General features: G+C 51.2%; 3 protein-coding genes across 5 annotated transcripts in view; 2 read left to right on the top strand and 1 right to left on the bottom strand.

Annotated features, from left to right (window-relative positions):
* The window catches only part of ARIH2 (ariadne RBR E3 ubiquitin protein ligase 2), a 31689-nt gene extending 26732 nt beyond the window's left edge, over positions 1-4957 (top strand). For all 3 annotated transcript variants that reach the window (XM_071812984.1, XM_065845999.2, XM_065846000.2), the window contains 5 exons: positions 360-511; positions 1586-1729; positions 2070-2138; positions 3045-3128; positions 3599-4957. In XM_071812984.1, the coding sequence (XP_071669085.1) occupies positions 360-511; positions 1586-1729; positions 2070-2138; positions 3045-3128; positions 3599-3670 (521 nt within the window). In that variant the 3' untranslated portion in view covers positions 3671-4957. The remainder of the gene's footprint in view (positions 1-359; positions 512-1585; positions 1730-2069; positions 2139-3044; positions 3129-3598) is intronic.
* Positions 4958-7465: 2508 nt separating this feature from the next.
* P4HTM (prolyl 4-hydroxylase, transmembrane) lies at positions 7466-25364 on the top strand. Its single transcript, XM_065846001.2, has 9 exons — positions 7466-7747; positions 7818-7899; positions 17640-17830; positions 18544-18640; positions 20612-20774; positions 22375-22560; positions 23010-23100; positions 23626-23749; positions 25017-25364. Exons 1-9 carry the CDS (start codon positions 7487-7489, stop codon positions 25232-25234), a joined length of 1413 nt encoding a protein of 470 aa, XP_065702073.1. The 5' UTR covers positions 7466-7486; the 3' UTR covers positions 25235-25364.
* On the bottom strand, positions 11025-15557 carry LOC136106009 (secreted frizzled-related protein 5-like). Its single transcript, XM_065846004.2, has 4 exons — positions 14950-15557; positions 14092-14264; positions 12720-12809; positions 11025-11857 (listed from the first exon to the last, which is right to left on the bottom strand). The coding sequence occupies exons 1-4, from the start codon at positions 15273-15275 to the stop codon at positions 11523-11525; spliced, it is 924 nt and encodes a 307-aa protein (XP_065702076.1). The 5' UTR covers positions 15276-15557; the 3' UTR covers positions 11025-11522.
* Positions 25365-25373: the final 9 nt, after the last annotated feature.

Raw genomic sequence — 25373 nt, 5'->3', positions numbered from 1 at the left:
TGCCCATGGTGGTGAGGATGCAGCTCACAACTAAGACCGCAGCCCTGCCTCTTCTTTAATCGCAAGTGGCAGCCTGTGCAGAGTGCAGGTTCAGTTCTGCCTATTGCTTTTGGTGTACAGGGCACAGCACTTCAGGATTTACTTTCCATAGTTGCGCAGGAGGCTGTACAATGAAAGTCTTCAAGACAGGCTCTTTTTTGGCTCACAATTGTATTCCGTTATGCAAGATGATGATACAAAATGTATGTTTCTTGGCTTAGCAGAAATATCTGAAAACAGATGGGCTGTGTCTCCTGAAGCTTTCCTTTCTGGGAGGCTTTTTCTATGCATCACAGTGGGTTTTTTGCTATTTTCTGCAGACTTCTGCTGGATGTGTCTGGGAGACTGGAAGACTCACGGCAGCGAGTACTACGAATGCAGTCGGTACAAAGAGAATCCTGATATTGTAAACCAGAGTCAGCAAGCACAGGCCAGGGAGGCCCTTAAGAAGTACTTGTTCTATTTTGAGAGGGTAGGAGACATCTCCTTGGCCAGAGCTGCTGTAGCCTTTTAATGCTCCCTGCCTGGTGCAAAGGTCATTGCCAGCAATCTCCGTGCAAGAAACTGCCCAAAGACAATCTGTGCAGCATTTTCAGGCCCTGTTGTTTCTCACTCAAAATACTGCCCTTTGAGTCCCATCCAAACCAGTAGCATTGTACCCGAAGCAAATCATATTCACTCCTGTATTTCCTTGTGCTAGAGAAAATCAGTATTCCCTGTATGCCACTGTACCGTTTTCCTGCAGGCTGAGTGCTGCTGTATAGATAGATGTTGCTCCAATTGTTCCCTTGCAGGACCGGGGAACTTCAGTTCCTTGTGGTACGTCTCTATAGAGACAAAGAGTATATAAACTCTGCCATGTTCAAAGCTCCATTGGCAGTCACAAAGGTTTCCTAAAATTTAATGTAATCGTGTAATGTTGCCATTAGAGCATTCTTGTCCACACAGCAGGCTCAATGCACCTGGCCATGCAGTGCAATTCTAGAGAAGCACCTCTAGAAGAGAACGTGGTAGAGCTTAAATGCTGCTGCGTTTCAGTTTCCCCATTAAAATGAGTTTATTCTTCACATCGTGAGCCAAGTCCTGTGGTAAAATAAATGTGTCCATTACTAGCCAGACCAACAGGCTTTGGGAAACGGCCATGTTTACAGTGTGCGCATGGATGTTAAAGTTCACTGAGCCCATGTGAAATGTTAATTTAAACTCTTGACTGTTCTATACAAATCCTTTAAGTAGGGGAATCACCATTACTTTCCATGTTCTTAGACACAAGGTCGTTGTGTGACCGGAGGGCGTTCCCACTCGGAGGAGCTGGGTTTGCTCCCTGCTCTTTGCTGCTCTCAGTCTGTTGTGTTCAACCTCCGCCACTTGCTATGGCGGTGCTGCCTTGCTCTTCTTCCCCACAGCATGTCTTGCCTTGCTGGACTCCTACCCCACTTCAATTTCTGCTTGCTAGAGCTTGTGCTTTTACAGCAGCAATGTTCTGGTCTCATGCATTTGTTTTTTTTTTTTGCTTTCCCTTCCACCCTACCACCACCCTGTGCAGTGGGAGAATCACAATAAAAGTCTACAGCTGGAGGCACAGACATACCAACGAATCCAGGAGAAAATCCAAGAAAGAGTTATGAACAACTTGGGAACATGGATAGACTGGCAATACCTACAAAATGCTGCAAAACTGCTTGCAAAGGTGGGTAGTTGTGTGTTGTTTGGCACAGAGAATACACACCAGAATGCTAAATTCACAACACCAAGTGAGGAGGGGAATTTAGGAGTTGTGGGTATGTGGGGCAGTACCTCTTGTCTAGGACGTGAACTAGCCAAAAATCATCTGGAGGGGACCTATATGAAGTCATATTTAACTGCACAATTTCTTCCAAGGAAGGTGTAGGAAATTCCACCATGAAACGTCCAGTTTTCCATATCAGAAAGTAGCTTCTTAGCCTCTGGTGATCACACAGATGTGGCTGTGCTGACTTCCAAGTCTGAGACTCTTGTCCTTCTTCTCTCTCTCTTCCACTCCCTGACAGTGTCGTTACACCCTGCAGTATACATATCCATATGCCTACTACATGGAGTCTGGTCCCAGAAAGAAACTGGTAAGATGTTTTGCTCTTTTCATTGCTGATAGTGTTTTGGGGTGCAGCTGGCAGCATGCTGGGCTGAATTCCAGAGCTTAGCAATGTCTGAAATATTAATCCTGAGTTTGAAATAAGGACAGCATAAATAATAGGTGATTTTGCACCTTTCCTCTTCACTTCGAGCTGACCAGCAGCTCAGACCTCTGATACATTACATTATTTTCCCAGGGCACTTCGCTGCACTTTCACTTACAAGCAATTTGTCCAGCAGGTTTTGAGGCTGGATGTGCCTTTGTTCCTTGGTAAGACTTATCACAGTTCTGCGGGCCGTATCCCATGTGAGGAACTGCTGGAGAATTGCTTTTCCAGCCTTTAATCAGGGTTTAGCTTTGCTTTCTATTTCTCCTGTAAGTTCCTTGCTGGCTTGGTGCATCCAACAGGCTGGACAACAGCCCTGAATTTTCTGGAGAAGTTGTTTCTTTGACTCAGTTATCCAGTAAAACCTTTTATCCAGTCTCTTTCCATAGCAATGTGTGCATTTTCTGAGGCTGTGAACAAATTTCTCCTCTGGATCTGACTGTGGAACAAGTTACTGCTCCCAGCAGTGGTTAACAGTCTCTCTGCTCTGCCTGCAGAGCTGCCCATGAGAGTATTTTGTGACCTATTTAAGGCAAAATGTGTTAGGAGATATTTCTCACTTGCAGTGAATTTTGAGTGGTGCAGGCTGGGGAGTGCTTACACAAGAAACTCCTGGAAGGGGTGATGCTGTTTGCCTGAAGGTGAATAAGAAGGAGGCACAAACCTGCTCTGCCAGCACAGCTGTCTGCAGAACACATTTGTCTGCTCCTCAAGTGCAGTGTGTGCTATGAAACTGTTCTGCTAAACTAGTGTCTTGTTGCTGTCTCTTGATTTTGCTCTCTGCAGTTTGAATACCAGCAGGCCCAGCTGGAAGCTGAAATCGAAAATCTCTCGTGGAAGGTGGAGCGAGCAGACAGCTACGACAGAGGGGTGAGTGTTCTGCTCTCTTGAGCCTGCTGGACAGATTTTGTTTGTTGGGCTTAACACTTCTGCGTGAGCGCTAAGGCAGTCGAGTAAGGGTTCTGCAAAACTAGATCCAGAAAGTCATGTTTAGCCAGCAGATGCTGTAGAAGTGGAGTGCTTGCTGCCTTGTGGGAGAGGAGGGAGGGCCACAGTGAGTCCTGCAAACTGAAACGTGACCAACAAAACTCTGAAGGAATCTGCATGTGGGTGAAGAGCAGATGCCTTAAGCATGTAGCTTTTTAGGCAAAGCAGGAGCCAGGTAACTGCAGAGGGAGCCCAGGTCGAAAGGAAAAGGATCTGCAATCTTGTCATCCCAAGCATATGTGACGTGTGAAGGTTGTCTGTACTTCTCAGGCTGGAGCTCAGTCTCTCTGTAAAGACAATGAGCTCTTCTTTGGGGAGCTCATGCTAATGGTTTCTACCTTCTATTTTACCAGGACTTAGAGAATCAGATGCACATAGCAGAGCAGAGACGGAGGACCCTGCTGAAAGACTTCCACGACACATAAGACAGGAGGAAATGACAAAGTGCAGGGGTGAGAGCAGCGAGTGAAGTGACGGCAGCTTCACCGGGATAAGCAGGCACTGCCTCTGGGAGAACATGGCCAAGGACAAAGCCACCCCTCCCCTTGCAAGTCAGACACATGCAAACACCACATCTTAGTCCAGTTTGTTCTCTTATCTTTCTGTTTCTGTTTTTGCCAGGCTAGAGGCCAGAGTTCAGATTGGCGTATTTCCTGGGGTGTTTCCCTCCTGCCCTTGATGGATTCAGAAAGTGAGGGAGTTTTTCTCTGAATGGCTGTTAATAGTATTAGATCATTACAATTTATGTAATTTTCAACGGTTGTACAATTATACAGACAAACCTTAGAATAACACACAACCCTTTTTAAAAATAAATTGGCAGTGGAGTGTTTTTCCTTAATCTGCTTGTAAATTTAATGGGCTTTTCCCCCCCTCTCCCTTCCTCTGACCCAGAAATCCTCCCAGGCACTAAAGGAGGTTACAAAATATCTCGGCTAGCTTTCCCGACGCTCCTTTAACCGGGGCATTGTAGCCCTGGCATTGCAGGAGGAGACTGGCTGGCGTTAAGAGTGGCTTCTGCTGTGTCTGACCCGACAGTACCAGCAGTGGCCGTCATTTGGGATGATTACATGTGGCATCTCTTTTCTTGTAAATCAGCTGTGCAAAATCCTGCTGCACAAACAAAAGCATCCAGAGGAATTGTAGGGGAGAGACCAGGTTAACGCTGGGGGATATGCCTTGAGTCAGGTCAGATTCTGCATTTGATGAATTTTAGGTCTTCCATGTAGATTTTTTGCCCCCTTTTTTTTTTTCTTTGTGGGGAGGGTGTTGTGTTGCCAAAGTGAGTGATGAGGGAATAGTAGCGTACAGTTGTTAATCAAGGCTTGGGGGCTTTTGCAGAGTGAAACAATCCATGTTGTAACAGTGCCGTGCAGCCTGGTAGAGATTATTTGTGCCTGCTGGGTGACATGGCTGAGAAAATTTGATCCCATTCATCAAGGTGAGACTAAACACCGCTGCATTATGAGGAGGAGAGATTGTGTACAACACACTCCCTGCCACGTGTTGGCAATGTGGATGGGCACTTGAATACAGAGCCTGCACGAAGCCAGGCAGAAAACTAACTAGCAAAATTAATTTATTTGTATATTAGTATTGATACTGGTGGGGACTTATCAGAAAATTGATTGTTAGGAGCATGTGGAGCTTTTTTATTAACATTCTTTTTTTCTAATGTAAAATATACACTAAAATAAAAATATGAAAACCTAGTTCATTTAGTAGGGATTACCATACTGAAATGCTGATGCTTACCTGTTTGGTAAAGGAAGCAGGCCACAGGTCCGGATTTCACAGGCACGTGTGTCACCTGCACCAGAACTACGTTGTTTGCAGCCAGTAACGTGGAGGTGCAGTCTGAACTGAGGAAATCTTCACCTTTGTGAGGAATTCATGGGATTCTCTTCCACGCTGTATGTGGAAGTGTTGCCTTTGATGCACCCCTGTACCTCTGTTGATCTTATACAATGTCATTTGATAAAAGTTAAAGCGGTGGGGGGAAAGTGCTAAATCCTGCATGTCAGAATAAGCTAACTCTGCTGTTTGAGCCTTTTTCATCTACCTGAAACATGTGAGCCAAGTATTTGCAGCAAGTACAATTGGGCAGATGGATTTTAACATGAGAGGTGCATCAGTTTAAGAGGCATAGCTCTTATAGGCACTAATCCTATGGCCATGTTTGTTGTACGCAGCAGAAAATATCAAACGGAGAGGCCTTTCCTTTCCCTTCCTCCCTTCCCTGCTGTGGGATGCATCCTCAGGGAACGGGGGAACATGCTGGCAGGGGAATGGGGGTTGCAACAGAGGCAGGGGAGGGTTGCAGAGAGGTGGCTGGAGCCGGGGAGCGGGGCAGGGAGGGGGTCCATAGTTTTGGGGTGCAGTGCTGCTTGCTGGGCAAGAGATCTCCAGAACTGTGGCTCCTTGTGTTCCTGCTCTGTCCTTGCTCCCCTCTAGGCTGGAGCCGTGGGGATAAATACATCCTTACTCCAGATGCTGTCTCCTGACTTCATTCCCTCCTCTGTTCCCAACAGTGGCCTCTCTGTGTCCCCCCCCATGATATATTGTAGAGGTCAGTCCCTTCCTCTTCCCTTCCCTAATGATTGGCCTAGTGTGGGCACACTGGGCCCTGGGATGGGGATAGCGTGGGGGAAGGCTTACCAAGACCCAGCAGTTTGCAGTGCGTAGAACCAGTGTTTAAACTGTTCTTTAAAAAAATGTAACCTGCAAAGTACTAATTATGATAAAAGCTGGTGTTCTTGTTGTCTAAATGTAACTAGCATAACACTTAAATCTTTGCCGAACAGGTGTGTGGAGTTTTCTAATCCAAAGAGCTCTCACTTCTGTTACATAATTGTCCAGCTTTGAGCTAGATGAGAATGGGCTTCTGTCTCTTTCTCCCACCCTTGCCTGCTTCCCCTCCTCCCTTTCCAGTGCCCCCACAAAATGCTTTGCTATGAATCCTTGTTTGTAGGCAAACTAGCCCGGGTAGCTGTGACCAGACTTACTGCACAGACTGCCAAGATGCTTGGCTGAGAAACACTGATGCATATTGCACAGTGTGCCCCTCAATTCTTTCAAATTTTCTGAAACTAGACCTTTAGCAGCAGTTCTGTTTATCTTAAAACAAAACACCTGCTTTGAAGGTGTTGAAAGTCCTGGTTTGCACGCACAGATCCTATTTCTGTGCTTTCTGGTGGACAACAGGGCTTATTGCTTTTGCAGCTCAGGCAGGGTAACTCACGTATTGCTGTTGTACAGAGGGTCAGACTCCAAGGCAGAACCTGCAGAGCAGAGGGACTGTTGGCTCTGTGTGAAGTGACTGACACCGAGAGGCAGGTGACAGGAGGGAAACTGGAGTTCTCGATGCCAAAAGGCAAGGCCATTTTTTTCCCTGGCCCTGTTCGAGTCACCAAGGTTACATGAATGTAGGTGAATAGAGAGTGGCTTGGGAGCTGTTAATTGTGAGGTACCAGTTTCCCTTTGGTGCGATACTCCTACAACTGTGGAATGTTTGCTTTTTTTTCCTCTTTTTGCACTTGTTTCCAGTTCCCATGCCCACCTGACACCTCTCCATCCTTGCATCGGATTCTTTTATTTCAGCCTTGCTTCTGTTAGTGCATTGGCTGCCTCATCTCTAATAGTCCTCAGGCTTCCCAGACTGTAACAAAAACTTTTCTACTGATGATATAAACTGCATGACTGCTGCTCTGTGCCCTGCCAAATGCGCTGTGCCCGTGCAGGGACCGGGCAGCAGGAGGTTTCTGTACTATAGTCTTGCACTCTAAATTTTAGACTTTTTAAGTGGGTGGGAAAAAAAAAAAACAGAACTTTATTTTTAAATGAGGCACTTGTTCTGGGAATTCCTTTCCTCGCCCCGATCTGGTTCGGGATGGGGGACAGTGTTGGGGGGGCTACGGTGTCCCCCTGACCGCGGCTGGGGGTCCACGAAGCCGCTGCCACCCACCCGCTTTTCTTCGCGGGCACTGGAGAGGGGCAGGGGCAGCGGAAGGAGGCGGTTGCCAGAGGTGTGCCCTTGGTTTATTTGAAATAAATTGTGACTTTCTAACTTCGGAGGTCTCCCGGCTCTTTTTGGGGTGGTGGGGACACGCGCGTTTTCCCGCCAGCGCCGCCGCTCGCTCCCGTGGCCCCGCCTGCCCGCTGGCCCCGCCCCGCGGCGCGGTGACGCAGCACGCCGGGTGGTTGCCGGGGTGACGCGCGAGGCCTGGCGGGCCGGGGGCGCGATGGCGGCGGCGGCGGCTGCGGCGTCGCGGGCGGAGGGGCCCCCGCTGCCCGGCCCGCCGGGGGGCCGCCCGCGGCCCGTCTGCTCGCGGCCCTACTTCCTCGTCCTCATGGTGTTCGCCCACCTCTACGTCCTCAACGTGCTGGGGCTGCTGCTCTTCGTGCACCTCAGCGCCGGCGAGACCGGCGGGCCGCCCGCCGCCACCCCTCCGCCGCCGCCGCCGCCGCCCGCCCGCGCCCTCCCGCGCCTCGAGGGCATCAAGGCAAGGCCGCGCCGGGGGGAGCGGGGCCGGGGCCCTCCCGCGCCGCCGCTGACCGCCGCTCTCCCCGCAGGTGGGTCACACGCAGCGGGTGGAGCTGGTGGCCGGGCGGGCCCACACCGTGCGCACCCTCAGCCTCAAGCCGCTGCTCTTCGGTGAGTACCGGACCCCCGCCCCGCCGGTGCGGCAGCGCCGGGAGCTGCCCGGGGGTCCCGCAGGCGAGTCCGGGAGGTTTCCGCTGCCCTGATGGGCGGGCGCAGCCTGACAGCGGCCGGGGTCGGTCGGTCTGTCAGTCTGACACCCGCTCGGGGCAGAATGACTTGTCGGGTGTTCCCTTCTCCTCCCCGTGCCGCTTTTCCTTGGGGCTGCGTTAGAAAGAGCGTGATCTCTGTTTAAGGTATTTGGATGTACAGTGTTCACAGAGGTTACTGGTTCTGGGTGGCCCGTTGAGAAGGATTTGGAGGATTAACCTTTCCAGGTTTTTCAGATTATCTTTAAAATGCTGCAAAGAGACAGAGGATCGCTGAAGAGGACCTCAAAGAAGCTGCTCAGTGTTAGGAAGGGAAAAGAGATCCGTAAACTTTTGGTAATAAATGATGATAAAGCAATTTAGTGTTCGTGCTTCAGTGCTGAGGAAATGATTAACACAACAGACTTAATACCTTCCACGATTTTGTGTCCTGTTCTAGATTTATCTTTATTTCTGGCTGCTCTCATACACAACCATCTGGCTTTCAGATATTTTAAAACCTTCTTTACCTTTCTGTGATTCTTGCTGTGACTGGTAAAGTCTCATTAATTGAACTCTGCGTTCTAGAAGTCCACTGAGAATATACAAATTAACTTTTTGGGACAGATGATTACAAAATTCCTGCTACTGCAGGGTCGGAGAATACCTGTTGTCTCAGAAAAGACAGCATTGAGAGTCTTCATTAGATACTTTCTCAATAAAATAATAGGGTTTTTTCTGATTCCAAATAGATTATACACACTGAGAGCCTGCCCATAAATCAGATAGGTTTCTTATTAAATTCCTTTAATGCAGTAAGTATCTGGAAGAAATACACAAAGTTCTTTATAAATTTCTACATATGTGGTACTTGTGGTTTGCAAATTTCAAAGTGGATTTCTGTCTGACATTCAGTAAACAGACAAACCAACCTGGAACTGATATCCCACAGCATTCCCAAAGCTGACATCATTACCAGAACCACGGTCTGGGGAAATTGCTCTGATTTTCGCTTGGGAAAACTCCAATTTCCACCTTCCTGCCCTGATAGTACTGGTTAAGTGAAAAGAGTTGATCCTGGCCTGCAAGGAAGGTGCTGAAGTTGAGAAAAGGCAGGTTGGTCCCAGCAGCACTATTCCCACAAGTTTTAACTCGTCCCTCCGGCACCTCCATCGGCTCCAAGAGCAGCTTTGCTCCCTGGGGGTGGTATCTCGGACATTCAGCACTGGAGATGCCGCACGAGTCTCTTCTCCTTTGTCCTCTGATAAGGAGTCACTTATTTAGAAACTGCAAGTCGCAAGACAGCTCTTATCTCCCGGATGAACCTGCCAGGAGCCAGCTCTGACTTCAAAAGACTTCCAGAGACTTCGCTGCCTATGCAAACAGTACCAGTCTAAATCAACTGGTTTAAAAAAAAAATAATTCATTGCATCTCTGTTGTTTAAATTAGTGGAAGTGTGTATTTAACTTGTTTGCGTCAGGCAAGCCCAGAGGTTGCTAGCAAAGGGCTCTTGATTTTTTGGGGCTTTTCCTTAACGCAAAGTGTTGTGGCTTGCGAGAGACAGTTTAAGGGAGTAAGTGGCTGGTCTGTGATCTTTTTGCTTTTAGCAGAGCAGGCTGTAGGGGACTACAGCAGCGGAGGGCTCGTTAATGATTTAATTGTGAGCTCTGTGCTTTGTGGCAGGGCACTGGGCACCGCAGGGGAACTTTTGGAATGTGGGTAAGTCATCTGCATTGAACCCAAGTGTATTTCATGGAGCTGTGAAAAAGTCCCTGCCCTATTTTTACCGCCCCCCCTCTGGCTACGAGATGTCATTTCTAAAGCTTGTCAGGCCATCTGTGCACTTTTTAGTTAGGAAACACTAGTGATCAAATAATCCTATTGATGGAAGACAAGTATCGGACAAAGCCTTTTCAACCTTCAGAGCTTTTAGATGTTCTGCTGTGTTTTCCAAACGCAGTCTGTTCGGAAGATCCTGCCATAGCAGGGACCACCTGGCAGCGGATTCTGTGAACGGGGCGACAGTTTGCAAAACAAGGCAGTAGGGAGGAATAAAAATAGGAAGCGGTGCTGTGTTTTTGCTTCAGAGCCTCGAGGAATGGAAAGAATCGCTGCACGAATGTCAGGGCGCAACTGAATTTCAGCCTGAGTGTCTGAGCGCTGGTCCCGGCCCACGCTGAAGGCGAAGGGGAGATGTTATCGCGGGGTGTTGGTGTGCTTGGCGAGCACAGGGAGGCAATGCGCCTCCACCGCACCGAGCGGCTCTCCCCGCAACCCACACTGCAGGCTCGTGAACAGGGCACAACATGTTTCTCCCAAAAGCCGGTTTTCCCCTTATTTTCCTATTTCAGTCCCACTTCTAATCCAGTGTAGAAAACTTTCCACGGGCAGTGCTCTGTTATGCAGTAGAAATCCAACTCGTTTTCTGTGGGGATTTGCTGTTTTCTGCTCTGTGGTCGGGAGTGCCGGAGCTGTCGCTGTGTTTACCCCCGCAGGGAATTACGGTCCCTGCTCACCTGGCTGAGAGTGTGAGCTGCCGAGAACTTGGTGAGACTGAGTTTTGCCACCTTTTCTGTCTCTGTTTAGTGCAGGGGGAAGGCTGGGCAGATGTGTAACGTTTCTTCCCCCTCGTTTCTTCCCCCCATACCAAAACTGTGGGTGTCTCCTGCCGTGCCGCGGTTGGGACTCACCCCGAGCCCCAAGCAAAGCTGTTCTCCACCAGCACAGAGGTTTAAACAGCTCATGTCCCGCTCTGCTTTCTCAGGGCTCTTGTGATATCTTCGGTAGTTCCCCAGTTACCAGAATCTTCTGATCCAAACTGAATTTGTGAAGTTAAAACATGGTTTTTCCCTGTTACACAGCAATCCTCAGCTCTCTTTGCTCTGGGCCTTTCCCACTCGAGAGCGGCTCTTTCCGTGTACCTGTGCGGATGCTCATCGACACTCAGCGCAGCAAGGGGAAGGGAAAGCCTGTGGAGTTTAGCATTCATTTTTTAAGGGATTGGGTTTTGTGTGAGTGGGTTCCTCTCCCCTTTCATTAACCTTGGACTGTTAAAAAGTAAAGTATTTCTTCCATTAAATAAAAAAGCATCTCTTAGCAGTCAGGGAGACTTTCATGTCACCTATCTGGACAGGAAGCAAGCAGGCGCTTGAACAGCGTCAGTGTCTCGGGGTCAAATAAAAAAGCTGAAGGGGCTATCAACTTTGATGAGAACCAGAAGAACTGTTATGACAGGTCTCTTCTAGACCTCTAGAACTCACCTGCGGAGCTCAGTTCAGTTTTGTTGTGATGTTGGATCCCACACAAAGCCGTCCATCGCAAGACCTCGATCTGCAGAGCCTTGCGTGAGGAATATATTCAATTTCCATCCTTAAGCTCTGTCCCAGTAAACCAGGAATCTGTAGTGAGGCCCTATCTGTGGACTATGACTGCGTTGAATTGCCTGAAAATATTGACTGTACATCTCCAAAATGCCAGCTGCCAGGGAAAGGAGTTTTCTAGCCATAGGGAAAGGAGCAGTTTCTTATTGTTGCAATTGACATATTTTTTCAGACCTTCCGGCCGGCCTGTTCGGGGCAGCGGTGATGTTTCCACCTCCGCACCGCCTGGTGCAGGTTCCTGTTCTTCTTCTGCCAGGCGTAGGCCTTGTTCACCACCACTTTGTCGCTCTGTACTTCACCACTCACAACGAAGACGCCTGCGTGGGTGCCCCTCATGATGTTGTGGACGCAGGTGGCGTCGATGTCCAGCCACTGCTGGAGCCTGCCGGGGATTTCAGTTCGGAGGAGCGGGCCGTGCTTCAGGACCTCCACCCTGGAGGGGTCCAGGTCGAAGTCCGAGATGGTGGTGGTCACGTTCTTCCTCAGGATCCGGATTTTCACTGCTGCAGGGGTTGGAAAAAGAGCTGTTAGTTCCATTTAGTCTTAAAAGCCCTCACCTACTTATACAGCCAACCTAAGGTTTTCTTGCTGTTTCTGTAATGTGGTGATACATCCATCCAAGCTCTTGTACTTGCCGTGAACTTGTAAAAAGTTCTCGTTTGAGGCTCGTTTCCAGTACTGAGCACTGTTCTTCTCACTCTGCTTTTCTTATGAGAGTGGCGACAGCATTCTCAGCAGCGCTGTGTGGGCAGAAACCCTGCAGCAAGCAGGGCCGCAAGCAAGTGGGTGCATCGAAGTCCTGGTCTTGTGCAAACGACTTGACTTTCTCTGAGCTGGGATTTCAGGAGGTGACGTGGCTGCCAGCTGCCCAGGATTTTAATTTTTTATTTTAATTATTATTTGTAATGAAGGCTGTGCACCTGAATTCAGGACAGTATCTTGAAAACTTTGATGGAGCAGAGCCAGTGCTGCCACCTGCTTGGGCTACGAGAGGGGAAGTCACGTTACTAGAACAACAGTATTGAAGTTTGAAATAAATCACGTGGAGCTTGCTAAAGGTTTTTGTGGGCATCGATTGAAATGTTCTCTGAGGGAAAACCAGAGCAGCACTTGTATTTAGCAGCCACAGACCAAAACCAAATCAGAGCTCACAGAAATAAAGCAGGTCTTCGCCTTTGGGTGTCCTACAGTTGGGCCCTCCTGCTACCTAACAGGTAATTTTGGACCTGAGAATCCCTGCGATCTGCTGTAAAAGCTGTGGTTCCTCCAGGTCAGTTTGTTACAGAAAAGCAATTTTGTGTCCATGCCGCTACTTGGCTGCTGGAGGGAACGGCAGCAACTGCTAGAATGAGAGGGGTTACTCACCAAAATCGTTGGCACAGAGGTTGTCCAGGATCTCCCTGGCAGTGCTGGCCTCCTCCAGCTCGCAGTCCTTGCAGCTGGCTCGGGGCACTGCTGTAACAGAAATCTGGTTATAACACCCTTGCCAACCTGCACCGGAAAAGGCGAAATGCGATTTTGAGACCTGCGAGTGGTGTTTTGCTGTTTCTGAGCGGTGGTTTGGTGTTTCCGAGTGGCGCTGCCTCCCAGGCTACCCAGTCCTCGCAGGGACAGATTGCACCGCCAGGGCGGGAGATGTGAAGCTGTCCTGTCTGTGGCTGGGGCAGACGCTGCTTGTTGTGCTTTGTTTAGGCTTGTGTGTGTTGCTGTGTGTTAAAGCAGCAGTTAAAATGCCAGATGAAGATCTCCTACCTTGGATGAAACAGTAAAGCAATTGGTATGGCCAGACTCCATCCGGTGATGCTGAAATGAGGCGTCTGTCCTCCCCTTAACTGCTCTTGAATCTCCCCCAGTGTTCACCAGTATCTGAGTGTTTAATTTAGTCTTTTGATCTTAAAGATTTTATTTTTCTTGTGCAACTCATGTCTGCAGAGGCTTATACCCCTTTGTGGTGTTTCCTAATGTTTAAAGAGAAGTCTTGCAAAAGATTTCTTCTTGCATGTTGATTTAAACCCTGGGCGCAGCCGAAAGCTCAGGGCTGCAGCTCCTCGGCTCGGCGGGGAGCTCATCTCACCAGCTCTCCTGCTGTGCCCGGGCGCTGGGTTTTTACAGCCGCTCCTTCCCCCTGCCCCAAACCCCGCGTGCTCGACGGCGCCTGGGGAGCTCATGAATACAGCAGAGAGGGGAACGAGCTGCAGTTAACTTCACGCTAATTTTCTAGACATGGTAGAGTTCCAGAGAAAACAAAACTAGTGTGTTGTTTTGTGGGTTTTTTTTAGTATAGCTTAAACCTGGAAATATTAGGAATAGAAACAAGGCATAGGCCCATCCTTTTGAGTGTTACGTATGGGAAAATCACAGAATCACACAGAATCCCAGAATGTTAGGGATTGGAAGGGACCTTGAAAGCTCATCCAGTCCGGTCCCCCTGCCGGAGCAGGAACACCCAGCTGAGGTTCCACAGGAAGGTGTCCAGGCGGGTTTGAATGTCTGCAGAGAAGGAGACTCCACAACCTCCCTGGGCAGCCTGGGCCAGACTCTGACACCCTCACTGGGAAGAAGTTTCTTCTCAAATTTAAGTGGAACCTCCTGTGTTCCACTTTGTACCCATTGCCCCTTGTCCTGTCACTGGTTGTCACTGAGAAGAGCCTGGCTCCATCCTCCTGACACTCACCCTTTACATTTTTATAAACATTAATATACAAAGGGCAAACAAAACAAAACAAGAAAACCTTACTTCTCCTGCTGGAGGAATTTTCATCGGTGGACACTGCTGCGATGCACAGCTCATGATCCGCAGGAAACTTGTTGCAGTTCAGGATTTCGGGCCAGGGGTAGCCATAACAAGCCATGACAGGCGCACAGCTCCTCTTGACGGCCTCGCACAGGCTGCGGCAGGGGTAGATGAGCCTGCAGAGGGGAAGGGGCTGTGGCACCGCCAGGCAGCGAGGCTGGGGGTCCGCGCAGGGCTGTGCTGCACACTAGTGCTAGCAGAGCTGGTTTGGGGTCTTTCATGTGTTTTGAACATACCCAGGATGCAAACAAGAAATTTCTGAAGGCAGGAGGGATGAGGCTGTTTGATACAGGCTGCTGCTAGAAGCCCTTTCCACGCCCCCCCGGATCTTCTCTAGTTGTGCAAAGGCTGCTTACCTTTACAGGTGCCTAATTAGGTACCTGATTTCCTTAGCAGCTCTGTTCTTTGCGGCTGCACCTCAAAACTGAGGATTTACGGTCACACTGAGGAAGCCCCTGCGTGGTCGGGGCAGGAGCTGGGAAGGGGCTGCAGGGGAGGTGGGAGGTGAAGCCGCTGCAGTGTGTGAGGGGAGATGGAAACTTTGCCTGGGGTGGGAGAGCAGGAAAATCCAGAGGAGGGAGATAATGTTTCTGCTCCAGTGAGATGAAATGCTCATGTTTCACTTTCAGAGAGGAGGTCCCTGCTGGGTAATCCCATTGCCCCTTGCTGAGAGGGGCAGTGCAGCGTTTCAGGGACCGCGCTCATCACATTGCACGCGTTTTTCTCTGGGGAGGCGAATGCAGTTTTGCTCTTGGGGATTGTTACTTCCTGCAGCTGAAACAACTAGTAAAAACATCTTACCTGTCCAAGCAGATCGGTGCAAAGAGGGAGCAGAGGAAAATCCTAGCGTCCGGGTGGCACTCCCTGGCCAGCAAGGGCAGCCAGCTGGAGGACTGCTGGATCACCTCCGGCATGGTCTCGTGCTCCAGCAGGTTGGGGATTCTCATCTCGGAGTAGCCGATATCGTAGCACAAGGCCATGCGGTGTGGGATGGGCGTGCAGCTGGAGGATCTCCGCAGGTAGCTCGCCCGGGCTCCCGGAGAGCCCCAGAGCAGCAGCCGCGCCAGGAGACCCAGCAGCCACGGGCCACCCGACCTCCTGTGGTGGAGCGAGCGAGGGGCGACCATGCTGGGAGCGAGCTGGGAGCGGGAGAACGGGCTGTGCACCCCGGACTGAACTGCTCCCGACTGCGGGACGCCTTTTTATAGCCTACGAGCCACCTCTCTGTCAATCCATCCTCATTAAGTGCAGCCCTTTCAGAGCCCTCATGGGGAAGACAATGGTCCAATTTTCGTTTGCCAGCGGCCCCGATTGTTTGGATTTTAGCAGGGGTTTGGCTTAGATCAGCAGGTGTGGAAATGAGGGCAGTTGGGGAGGGATGAATGACTTGGCCCGTGTGTCTTGGGGCTCTTTCAGCCGAGATTGAATCTCTGTTTGACACCAGTGCTCAAACCCATCCCCTTTCTCTTGCTCCAGGATTAGTCATTATTTCATAAACCCCCATGTTTTCCTCTCTTTTGTTTTTTGTAAAAGCAATCAAGTGTTGCTCAAAGTCAATTAGGAGACATTTGTTTAGCTGGATCTATTGTTGAGCGGGCAGAGAGATAGGATGGTCTCACAGCCAGAAGTTAACTGTTTCGGAGAGCGGAGGGAACTAATTTGCAGCTGTGGAGCCGAGTTGTTTGCAGATGAGATTAGCTGGAAACCCCCTCACCTTACAACCTGCCTGACAAGAGTGCACTTTCTGGCTAACAGAATCTTTCCTTCATTACAAAATCCCCTTACGACCGCTAAAGAGTGGGAGTGTCCTTCCTCCAGCACGTAATTAAGATTCCAGAAGCCGTCATTATTGTAGCCCAGTTTGGGGAACTGGAAATACTGGGGGTGTTGCGTGCCAGCGCTCGGGGTTCGTTCGGACCTGGTGCCGTGCCACAAGGTTCCGACCATCCGCGGCATCCCCGGCTCTGAAGTTTCCTCTGGCACCAGGACCCTGTGCTGCCTGTGGCAGAGATTTTCTCCTGGGAGGGTGTTAGGGATACAACTGGCTGATTTGTGTTTCTGGGGCTTCCCAGGAACATCTCATTTATCTCCAGGGCTGGTTCTGCTCTGTACTAAGCAGGAAGCCAACTGCTTATTGACAGTTTGTGCTGATAGGGTTGATTTAAGGTCATGGAAGTAATTCATTTCCCGCCCCCCCCCCGCTTTGAGGATTGATGGAGATGTAATGTGTCCTTGGCACATTCCTGCAGGAGCTCTATGGGGCTGTGACTTGAAGAGCAGGACCTTGGGCCTAGGAGCATTTAAACCTGTCCTGCTTGGGTGTTTTTTCTTTCCCTCTTTGAAAGTCTCAGTGGCTGTAACACGATCCCCACAGCAGTGACAGGCGTCGGCGAGAAGGATCATAGAACAGAATCATAGAACAGTTTGGGTTGAAGGGACCTTCCCAGCTCCCCCGGTGCCACCCCTGCCATGAGCAGGGACATCTTCACCAGCTCAGGTTGCTCAGAGCCCTGTCCAGCCTGGCCTGGGATGTCTCCAGGGATGGTTCATCCACCACCTCTCTGGCCAACCTGGGCCAGGCTCTCACCGCACTCAGGGGCAACAATTTCTTCCTCATGTCCAGCCTGAATCTCCCTCCTTTAGTTTAAAACCATCACCCCTTGTGCTATCACAACACATCCTGCTAAAGCATGCCCATCTTTCTTATCGGCCTGTTTTAAGCACTGAAAGGTGCAATAAGATCTCCATGGAGCCTTCTGCTCTCCTCTGGGGTCCTGGTATTGCCTGATTGCTGCTGGTGTCGTGCTGCCAAAGCAAGCTGGTTATACTGGGATTCTACCTGGGTGTGGAGCACGGCACCTGCCCACCATATGCAGTGTCTTCTCCTTTAAAATTGTGTTTGAAGACCATTTTTAGTCGGAAATCAAAGGAGGGAATAAGTTTGGAACTCATGTCCTTGCTGTCTGAGTTTCATAGCAGAGAACCGTGCCAGGTTCCCCTGAAAGACGTTTGGTTTTGTGCGAAGGGCCGTCCTCTCCACGTGAGCGCGCGGAAGCCTGGAGCCCCAGCCGTCACCTCCGCCCGCCGGAAAGGTTTTGGCCTCTTTTCCTGTAGAGCCACAGCTCCCAGACTGCGATCCACATGTCACCTTTGAAGTGATAATATGAGGTGATATGCGCGTGTTTGTTCACTCCTTTGTCCATTGTGGTGTCCATGAGAGAGTTTAAGGGCTTGACCCCTGGATCCAAACATTTAGGAACTACTGCTGTAAAAATACCCGCCTGCAGCAGCTCAGGTGTGTGGCGTATGCTCTTTTAGACATCTTCTGGTAGAACAGTGAATGCCTTTGAATGTTCCAGACTTAAGTAGTTTCTAAATTTCCCCCCACACCTCTTTATTTTTCTCTTCCTCTTACGAGTGGCCTGCCATGGCCACAGGCTCCCACTGTAACAGTTCCTCAGTCTCTGTTGCTGCTCACGCTTTTGCTGCAGAAATTCCCGACTTCCTGACAGAGGAGGAGTGCAAGCTCATCATCCATCTGGCGCAGCTGAAGGGGCTGCAGAAGAGCCAGATCCTACCAACGGATGACTATGAGGAAGCCATGGAAATGATAGAAATCAGCCAGATGGACATCTTCAATCTGCTGGACCACAATCAGGATGGGCAGCTGCAGCTCAAAGAGGTAGAGCGGGGGACAGATTGGGGGAGGTTTTCTGAGGGACCCTCTGGCAGGTCCTCTCCTCAGATGGTCTCTTGGTTACTCAGTGCACTCGTGTAGGGCCAGATCCTCGTATTTACCCATCAGGATTTGCTTAATTTTATGTCTCAAGGGTTGTGCTGGCCTTCAGCATACAAGTTTTGGGGGAAACATGCAACAGTTGTGATCCTATTCGGACGCAGCAGTGGTCCTTGAGAGTAGATGTGAGTTTGAGCACACTGGGTAAAATGTTCCTTGTGCTGTGGGTTTCCTCGTGCGGGGTGTCCCAGGGAAGGGAATTTGTAGCACAGACACTGCTGTGGGGACTAACAGCACATGGAAAGGAACCGTTTTGTTCCAAGCCCTTATCTGGGACAAGTAAAAGCATTCACTTTTATCATCAGTAGCTCTGTGTTTCCTTCAAGAGGAAGAGCTGTGCCCCCTCCATCCCGTGACTGGTTAATCGAGTCCCAGCAGTCATTTGCCGTGACCCAGACTAGAAATAAGAGCACTCATGAGCCTCACGCTGTGTGTGGCTGCCAGATGATTCTCACTGCAGTCTCCTTTCTGCAGAGACGTGCTGACGCCTGCCTGGCCAAGGCTCTGCGGAGAAGGGAGCCCGCCAGGCCTCACGCAGGGAATCTATTTCGTTAGTACAAGAAACCAGTGTCCAGCATTGATCCATTGATGAATTTCAGGTGTTGACTCACACCCGGCTTGGGAACGGCAGGTGGATGACCCCCGAAAACATCCGGGAGATGTACACGGCAGTCAAGGCGGATCCCGATGGGAATGGTAAGACCATCTTCGCAGGTATCCCCTCGGCACCTCACAGCCCTGCACCGCAGAGCAGGAGCCGTGTCCCTGACTGTTTCTCTAGCTGTGGTCTTCAAAGGAAAGTAACGCTACTCGAGAGACCTTCGCAGAAAAGTAAAATCAGTGTGAACATCTCATCGCAGCACTCCTGCCCATCCATTGCCAGTCTCGCAGCATAGTTCCACCACCTGGGCTTGGATCTTGCAGAAGCAGGACCAGAACAGGACTCTGCGCTCCCTCTCCCCTGTCAAACCTCCCTTGGTTTGTCTGCTGCTGTAACAGAACCTTCGGCGTGCACTTCTGCTCCCATGGTCCTAGAAACTGCTCTGGTTTTGACTACGTGAATCTTGATACCTGTTTTAAGGTGCATCCTGCACACCCCCCCATTTTCAGGGAGACTTCTGCTGCAGGCTGGGAGCGCTGCATCCCTGCTGGGGGGTGGAATATGCGGAGGTGGGGGTGGTCTTGTTGGGCAGCCTTTGTTGCTGACCCCCCTCTCTGTATTCCACGAGGCCACTTCTGCCCCTCCTGCCCCTGCTCTCCTAAGGGTTTCCGCTGGTCCGGAATTGCACTGTAACCTCTGCTGCTCTAATTAGAGTGGCCTCAATTAAGCAACTCTCCATTTCCTAATCAAATTAAGTGAACGCACAGGCTCTGCACGCTGTCTTCCAGTGACGTGGCGTTGAGAGCTGCCCAGGAGGAGCCGCTTTGGAGTTGAAGCAGTACCCGTGTGAATGCCGAAATATCCGGAGGGCACCCTGTGCCCCGCTCCTCCGGGCCGATGGCATTCTTGGCAGGGGTAGGAGCGTATGACTGAGTTGTCAGTGGCTTTTCCACTGTCCTGGCCATTAATAAATGAAAGGTCCTGTTAAAGTCCTCCTGGCAGGACCTTGCTTCCAGATTACATTGGTACATGACATCAAGAGACCGGGTCACAACCTGGATGTGGCACTGCATCATCAAAGGCCGCATGGGGGGAAGCGGGGACAGTGACACGCTAGGAATAATAATGGTCTGGATAATTTGGTTGTGACCACTGGCACCTGAGGAACTGTCCCAGGCTGACCCCGGTGGCTGCGGCCGGAGGGAGCTGTGCCCGGGGAGCGGAGCTGGCACCACCGCAGCCCTGGGTTTGTGCCTGAGCGAGCTCCGCTGGCGGCCCGCGCTGTGTGCCGGCTGCCGGGCCACGGCCTGCAGAGCACCCCAGGGACCTGGGCCCTGGTGCTGGGCGTCCTGCTGCTCCAGAAAGGGGAAACAACACCTAAGGGTTTTTTCTGAAGGTGACAAAGGCCAAAGTCTATCCCTTGCTGAACCTAGTTCAGTCCAAACAAGAAATACCTGTTTTAGTAGAAACCACTTTTTACCTCTCACGTTTCTGTTATTTCTGCTTACGCAAGATCATACTGTTGTGTTTCCCACTCATGTTTCACACTTAGACAAATGCAGAAGAATGTACTGCTTGTTGTTTGGGGTTTGGCTTATTTAAATTACCCTGCAAGGTCTTGTAGAAAATGTGGTCTAAGTGACCCACTCTGTTCTTGATGGTGTCTGTTTAAATATCTAAACAAGTCCCAAGGCATCAGGTGGCACAGGCTTTTTAGCTGTGGCATTGCATGTGTTAGAACTGTAAGTTCTGTCTTGATGGATTGGTTTGCATGTCTTAGAAGCTTTTTAAAGTTTCAAATGGTATTTGCCCGTCCCAGTCGTGACCCTGCAAGGCAGCTAACAGCTCACCTTTTGGAAGTTGCAGTATACCCTCTGCTCACCTAAAGGCGAGAGCATTGCTGGGGTCTGTAATGCTGCACATATGGGGTGCAGCCCATGGTGGACCCCGAATGGGACAATTTCTGCAGTGCCATCAGGTGGTGGTTTCTCTGAGTACAGAACGCCAAGAGCTATGTATTACCTGCACCAGAGTCAGGTAATACACCTGCACCCCTCTTCCCGTAGGTGTGCTGAGTTTAGAGGAGTTCAAACGACTGAACATCCGTGATTTCCACAAGTACATGGGAAGCCAGAAAGTGAAGATGAGCGACTTGGTGCGCAACAGCCAGCACACCTGGCTGTACCAGGGCGAGGGGGCACACCAGGTGATGAGAGCCATCCGGCAAAGGTGAGGGCCAGGCGGCCGGCGGGCGGGCTTGTGGGCACGAGGACCACCTGTGCTGCGAGAGGTGGTGGCAGACTTGCTAATATTCACACTTCCTAATTGCGTGAATGTCTTTTTGGAGTATAAAGAGCAATGAGCACAGACAACGAAATGGGGAGAGGGAGGTTTTCATTAGAACAAGAATTTGTATTGTCCCATGAAAAAGGAAAAAGAAAAATCAAACCTTTCAGCGTCTCCATTCACTTTTGGGAACAGCCTTATAAAACCACGAAGACTTGGCATTGCACGAAATAATTCATTCTAATTAGTAAATGAGCTTACTGGGAGAAACTGCCCGTTTCCAATGCTGTCTGGGTGCCAGTAGTTACTGTCATTTGCTTTAGTTACTCATGCATTTCACTGAACTCTGTCTTAGCTGTTCAGAGCTGACTTTTTAACAAGCACGACTTCATCGCAAGTAAGCCGAGTTAGTTTAATCCTCCGAGCACACATATCACAGGGCAGCTCACAGCAGATGGGAGAACCTGTCACCCTTCCCTGCACCTCAGATTTGGTCCTGGGACGCGCTGAAACCCAGCGTGCAGGCCAAACCATTGAGCTGTGGTGAATTTCAGATAATTGGCTGGACGCTCTCTTGTTCTTGGTGCTGGTCCTCGCCCAGGACATGGGTGGGTAAAATCTGTCCCCAGGCTTGAAAACGGCTGTTGGCCACTCCTTTTCTTCAGCGCATTCCAGCGGGAGAATGGAGTCGCATATTGCCTTGATTAGAGCAGACTGGGGCTGCCGCCCCTCGGTGCCAGCCAGCGCGCAGGCAGCAGCGTGCTGCTTTTACACTTCTCATTTGGCCGCTGTTCCGAGCCCTCTGCAGACGTGAAGACATCGCTGAGGGAGACTGTTAGTCCTCCCTGGGACCCATGCGGTGCCTGGAGGGGCTTTGCCATCCTGCCTGGGTGCCGCCTTCCCCTCGTACCTGCCCCGTGGGCTTCACCAGTCTGGATTCTCAGAGCTCTGAGTGTTCTTTGGCAGGTCTCCAGAGGTACCTGCTTGCCTTGGGGATGATCTCAGATGTAGCAGTGGAAAAATCCCAGAGCAGGAGGGCTCCAGTCTCCTTGACCACTTCCCTGCCCCTCTGCCCTGGGAGGAGGCTGCTGAAAAGGCAACAGGGAAAGGTGAGTTAGGTGACAAGAATGTTCCTAGAGCTAGTCTCTCTCGTTCGCTCTCAGCTGGGGCCCTGGGCTTTGCTAACCGTTCTCGAGGTCTGTAGGTGGTGTGCAGGAGTCCAGAGCAGCGATGATATGACACACGAAGACTCCAGGGACACAACACAGGAGGGATCTTGCCGAGCAAGGGAAGTCTTCCTGAGAGCAGTCCTGCTGGAGATGCACCTTTTGGTTTTGTTTTTATTTACCATGACAAGGACTTTCTGAGCTGATGGTCTAACAGATCTGTAAAGACATAGTTATCTCTTGGCGTGCTTGCTGCAGCCCATCGTCTCTTCAGTCTGTTGGGGGTTTCTTTCTCTGGATTTCTTCGGTGCTTGGGAGTAGCAGCTGACCGGGGTGGCGGTGCTTTCCTTCACCTGCTCCCCTCTCCTCTTCCCCAGGGTAATGCGCCTGACTCGCTTGCCCCCCGAGATTGTGGAGCACAGCGAGCCCCTCCAGGTAGTGCGGTACGACCAAGGAGGGCACTACCATGCCCACATGGACAGCGGCCCCGTCTTCCCCGAGACCGCCTGCAGCCACACCAAGCTGGTCGCCAACGAGAGCGCTCCCTTCGAGACCTCCTGCCGGTAAGGGCTGCCCGGGCACGAGCTGGAGCACGTCACGGAAGAGGTGTGGAGTGTTGATTCGCCTCACCTCATGCGGGACTCGGTGCTCGGGTTGTGGGCGTGCAAACCGGCTCTGGAGATTGTTGGTGTGAGGGGGCATGGAGAGGGAGGTGAGTGAATCTTGCAAGGCCACGGAGCTGGTGTGAGGAGGAGGGCAGAGGGATTCTGCAGAGTGGCTGGGCTGTCCCCACCGGAGGCTAGCAACGCACCCTCAGAGGCTAAATCCTCACCCATTGTGAATGGGGGATTTTCTTTGTTCTCCTCTTGGGGAAAAGCTGATGATGTAAATCACGTGTCTTGGGATGTCTTGGAGGAACTTCTATACGCGTGGTGAAGGCACAGGGTGCAGACAGCCCTGTGCATCTCCTCCCATTCCAGATGTGTCCCCTGACAGCCGCTCTGTCTTGCAGGTACGTGACGGTGCTGTTCTACCTGAACAATGTGACTGGGGGAGGCGAAACGGTCTTTCCTATAGCTGATAACAGGACATATGAAGAAATGGTAAATGAATCTCACCTGCGTGTTACCTCTGGGGATTTTGAGTCCCTCTCCGAATGTCTTTATTTGCTGTGGCAGCAGAAGGGGTGTGGTGCATGAGGTTGGTGGACGTTAACCTCCACAACTAGAGCACGGGGAAGCTGTGCTTTGTTTACAGTCTTTCCTGAGGGCAAGAGGCACAGAGCTTTGGGAGCTTAGAGATGTGAAGGGTGGTCTGTTGGCCCTGCTGCCATAACATGGGTCCTGCTTGCTTCTGTTTGGGCAGGTTTCCTCAGACTAAGTCTCAACAGGAATGCTGTGCTCCCATCAGGCAGTGTGTTAAGGAATGGGCGGCTGCTCAGAAACAGGTTATAGACCTTCAGGCAGCTGAAATTGGCTGCTTGGGGTGGGTTGTGAAAGTTCAGCCTTGGAGTGTCCCTGGGGGGTGTTCAGGCAAAGGGCAGGACGATGGTTGGCGGCAGAGGCAGCCCAGTGCGTGCGCTTCATTCCATCCCTGTTTGCATCACCTTCTCTGTGGTTTCTCACCAGTCTTTGATCCAGAATGATGTTGACCTGCGAGACACTCGGAAAAACTGTGACAAGGGCAATTTGCGAGTGAAACCTCAGCAAGGCACTGCGGTCTTCTGGTACAATTACCTGTCAGACGGAGAAGGTACGGTCTCATTTCAAGGCTCGGCGCTTGGGAGGGGCAGGACTGCAGGAGGTGACAGCTGCCTTCTTGTGGTGGGTGAGAGCTCAGAAAAGACCCAAAGGGTGGTAGCTGCCTGCTAGTGGGAACTGTGGAGTCTACTTGTCACCAACTGGGTAGGAGCTTCCTGACTCTGAAAAGCCTTTGTTTACAGGCAGTAGGTCAGTGGCTCCTGATGTCTTTGGGGGACGGGACTAGCGAGCAAACAAAGCCCTTGGCTGCACTAGCCATCGCCAGCTGCCTCCCATCCCGCTGTGCGAGCTGAAACTCCTGCTGGAACTTGGTCTGCAATTCAAAATGTTTCACTGATGTGGTGTTGCCCAAAGGGGTGGGGAGGGGAGATAGACAAAGGCACTGCGATCAGCTCTGCAGCACAGGGAGGCATGGCCCACCCCGTGCAAGACTCTGCCGTGCTTGGGGACGACTCCTGCTTTATAGCTCAGCTGCAGCCTGATAATATGTGTGCTTGGGGCTGTTTTTCTCATGAAGCACAGCACAGTTTTCCCTGACAGCCGGGCTGGGGGATTGACATGAATCTTCCAGGCTGCTGGTGAGTGTGACTCCAGAGCGTCTCGATGGCAGATTTGGAGTGCTGGTGGGAGGAGGGAGTGTAGCATCCTAGCTCTGCTGGGAGCAGCCCATGTTTCCATCTCTAGAAAATCCACAGAGAAGGTCACAGGACCAGAGTTCAGGCTGTTGGATGTTAATATCAAGACCATCACTCTCCTGTAAGAAGACCCCTGTTGCGTTTTATGAGCAAATGATTCCTAAATGGAAGTCGGCTGCTTCATGCAAGTCTGCTGCAGAAAAACCATGGGGCCTCTGTGAAGAGAGGATCATTTAGAACTGCTGAAATGCAATCTCTAATACGGCTGTGAGCCTTCTAGCAGCAGCACCCATTTCTTCCCTGCCACCTTCCCCTTCTGGGAAGAGTTGAGAAAAACAGCAGTTGTGATGCAGAATGTGAGAGCCCCCTGTGCTGAGCAGAAACATGGAGGCACTGAGCATTTTGCACACAGAGAGCCTGCCCTGGTGAACACCTCATAGGTGCTAGGGCGGGGTAGCGCTAAGATGGAGGGGTGCCAGGAGAAGCCAACTCCTGTAGGATGTATCTGAGCTAAAATCCAAGCAGGAGCTGTGTGCCCGCATTGACTTGGCTGTGCAGTCCCAGCTGTGCCTACCCATGCTGCAGCACTCTTTGCCACCTCCTAACAGGATTTTTGCTCCACAGGCTGGGTGGGGGAGCTGGATGACTTTGCCCTGCACGGGGGCTGCCTGGTCACCCAAGGCACCAAGTGGATTGCCAACAACTGGATCAACGTGGATCCCAACCGCCGGCGGCAGCTGCAGTTCCAGCAGGAGATGGAGCGTTACGCGGGGGCCGGGGCCGGAGCCCCGGGCGAGTGGACAGTGGATAAAGCCTACAGTGGGGTGCACCTGGAGCTGTAGGGCCGAGTGGGTGGGGGCGCAGGGCACGGCCGCCCACACGTGGCTTTTTCCCGCGCTGGGCGGGGGGCGGGGCCGCGGACCACGTGCGCGGCGGGACCGCGTCGCGCGCCAATAAAGCGTGGAGAGACGGGCACCGCCT

This window comes from Patagioenas fasciata, chromosome 10 (genome assembly GCF_037038585.1).
Source record: "Patagioenas fasciata isolate bPatFas1 chromosome 10, bPatFas1.hap1, whole genome shotgun sequence".
Classification (NCBI taxonomy): Eukaryota; Metazoa; Chordata; class Aves; order Columbiformes; family Columbidae; genus Patagioenas; species Patagioenas fasciata.
Note: the sequence above shows the minus strand (reverse complement) of the source record. Positions and strands in the feature narration are given on the sequence as shown.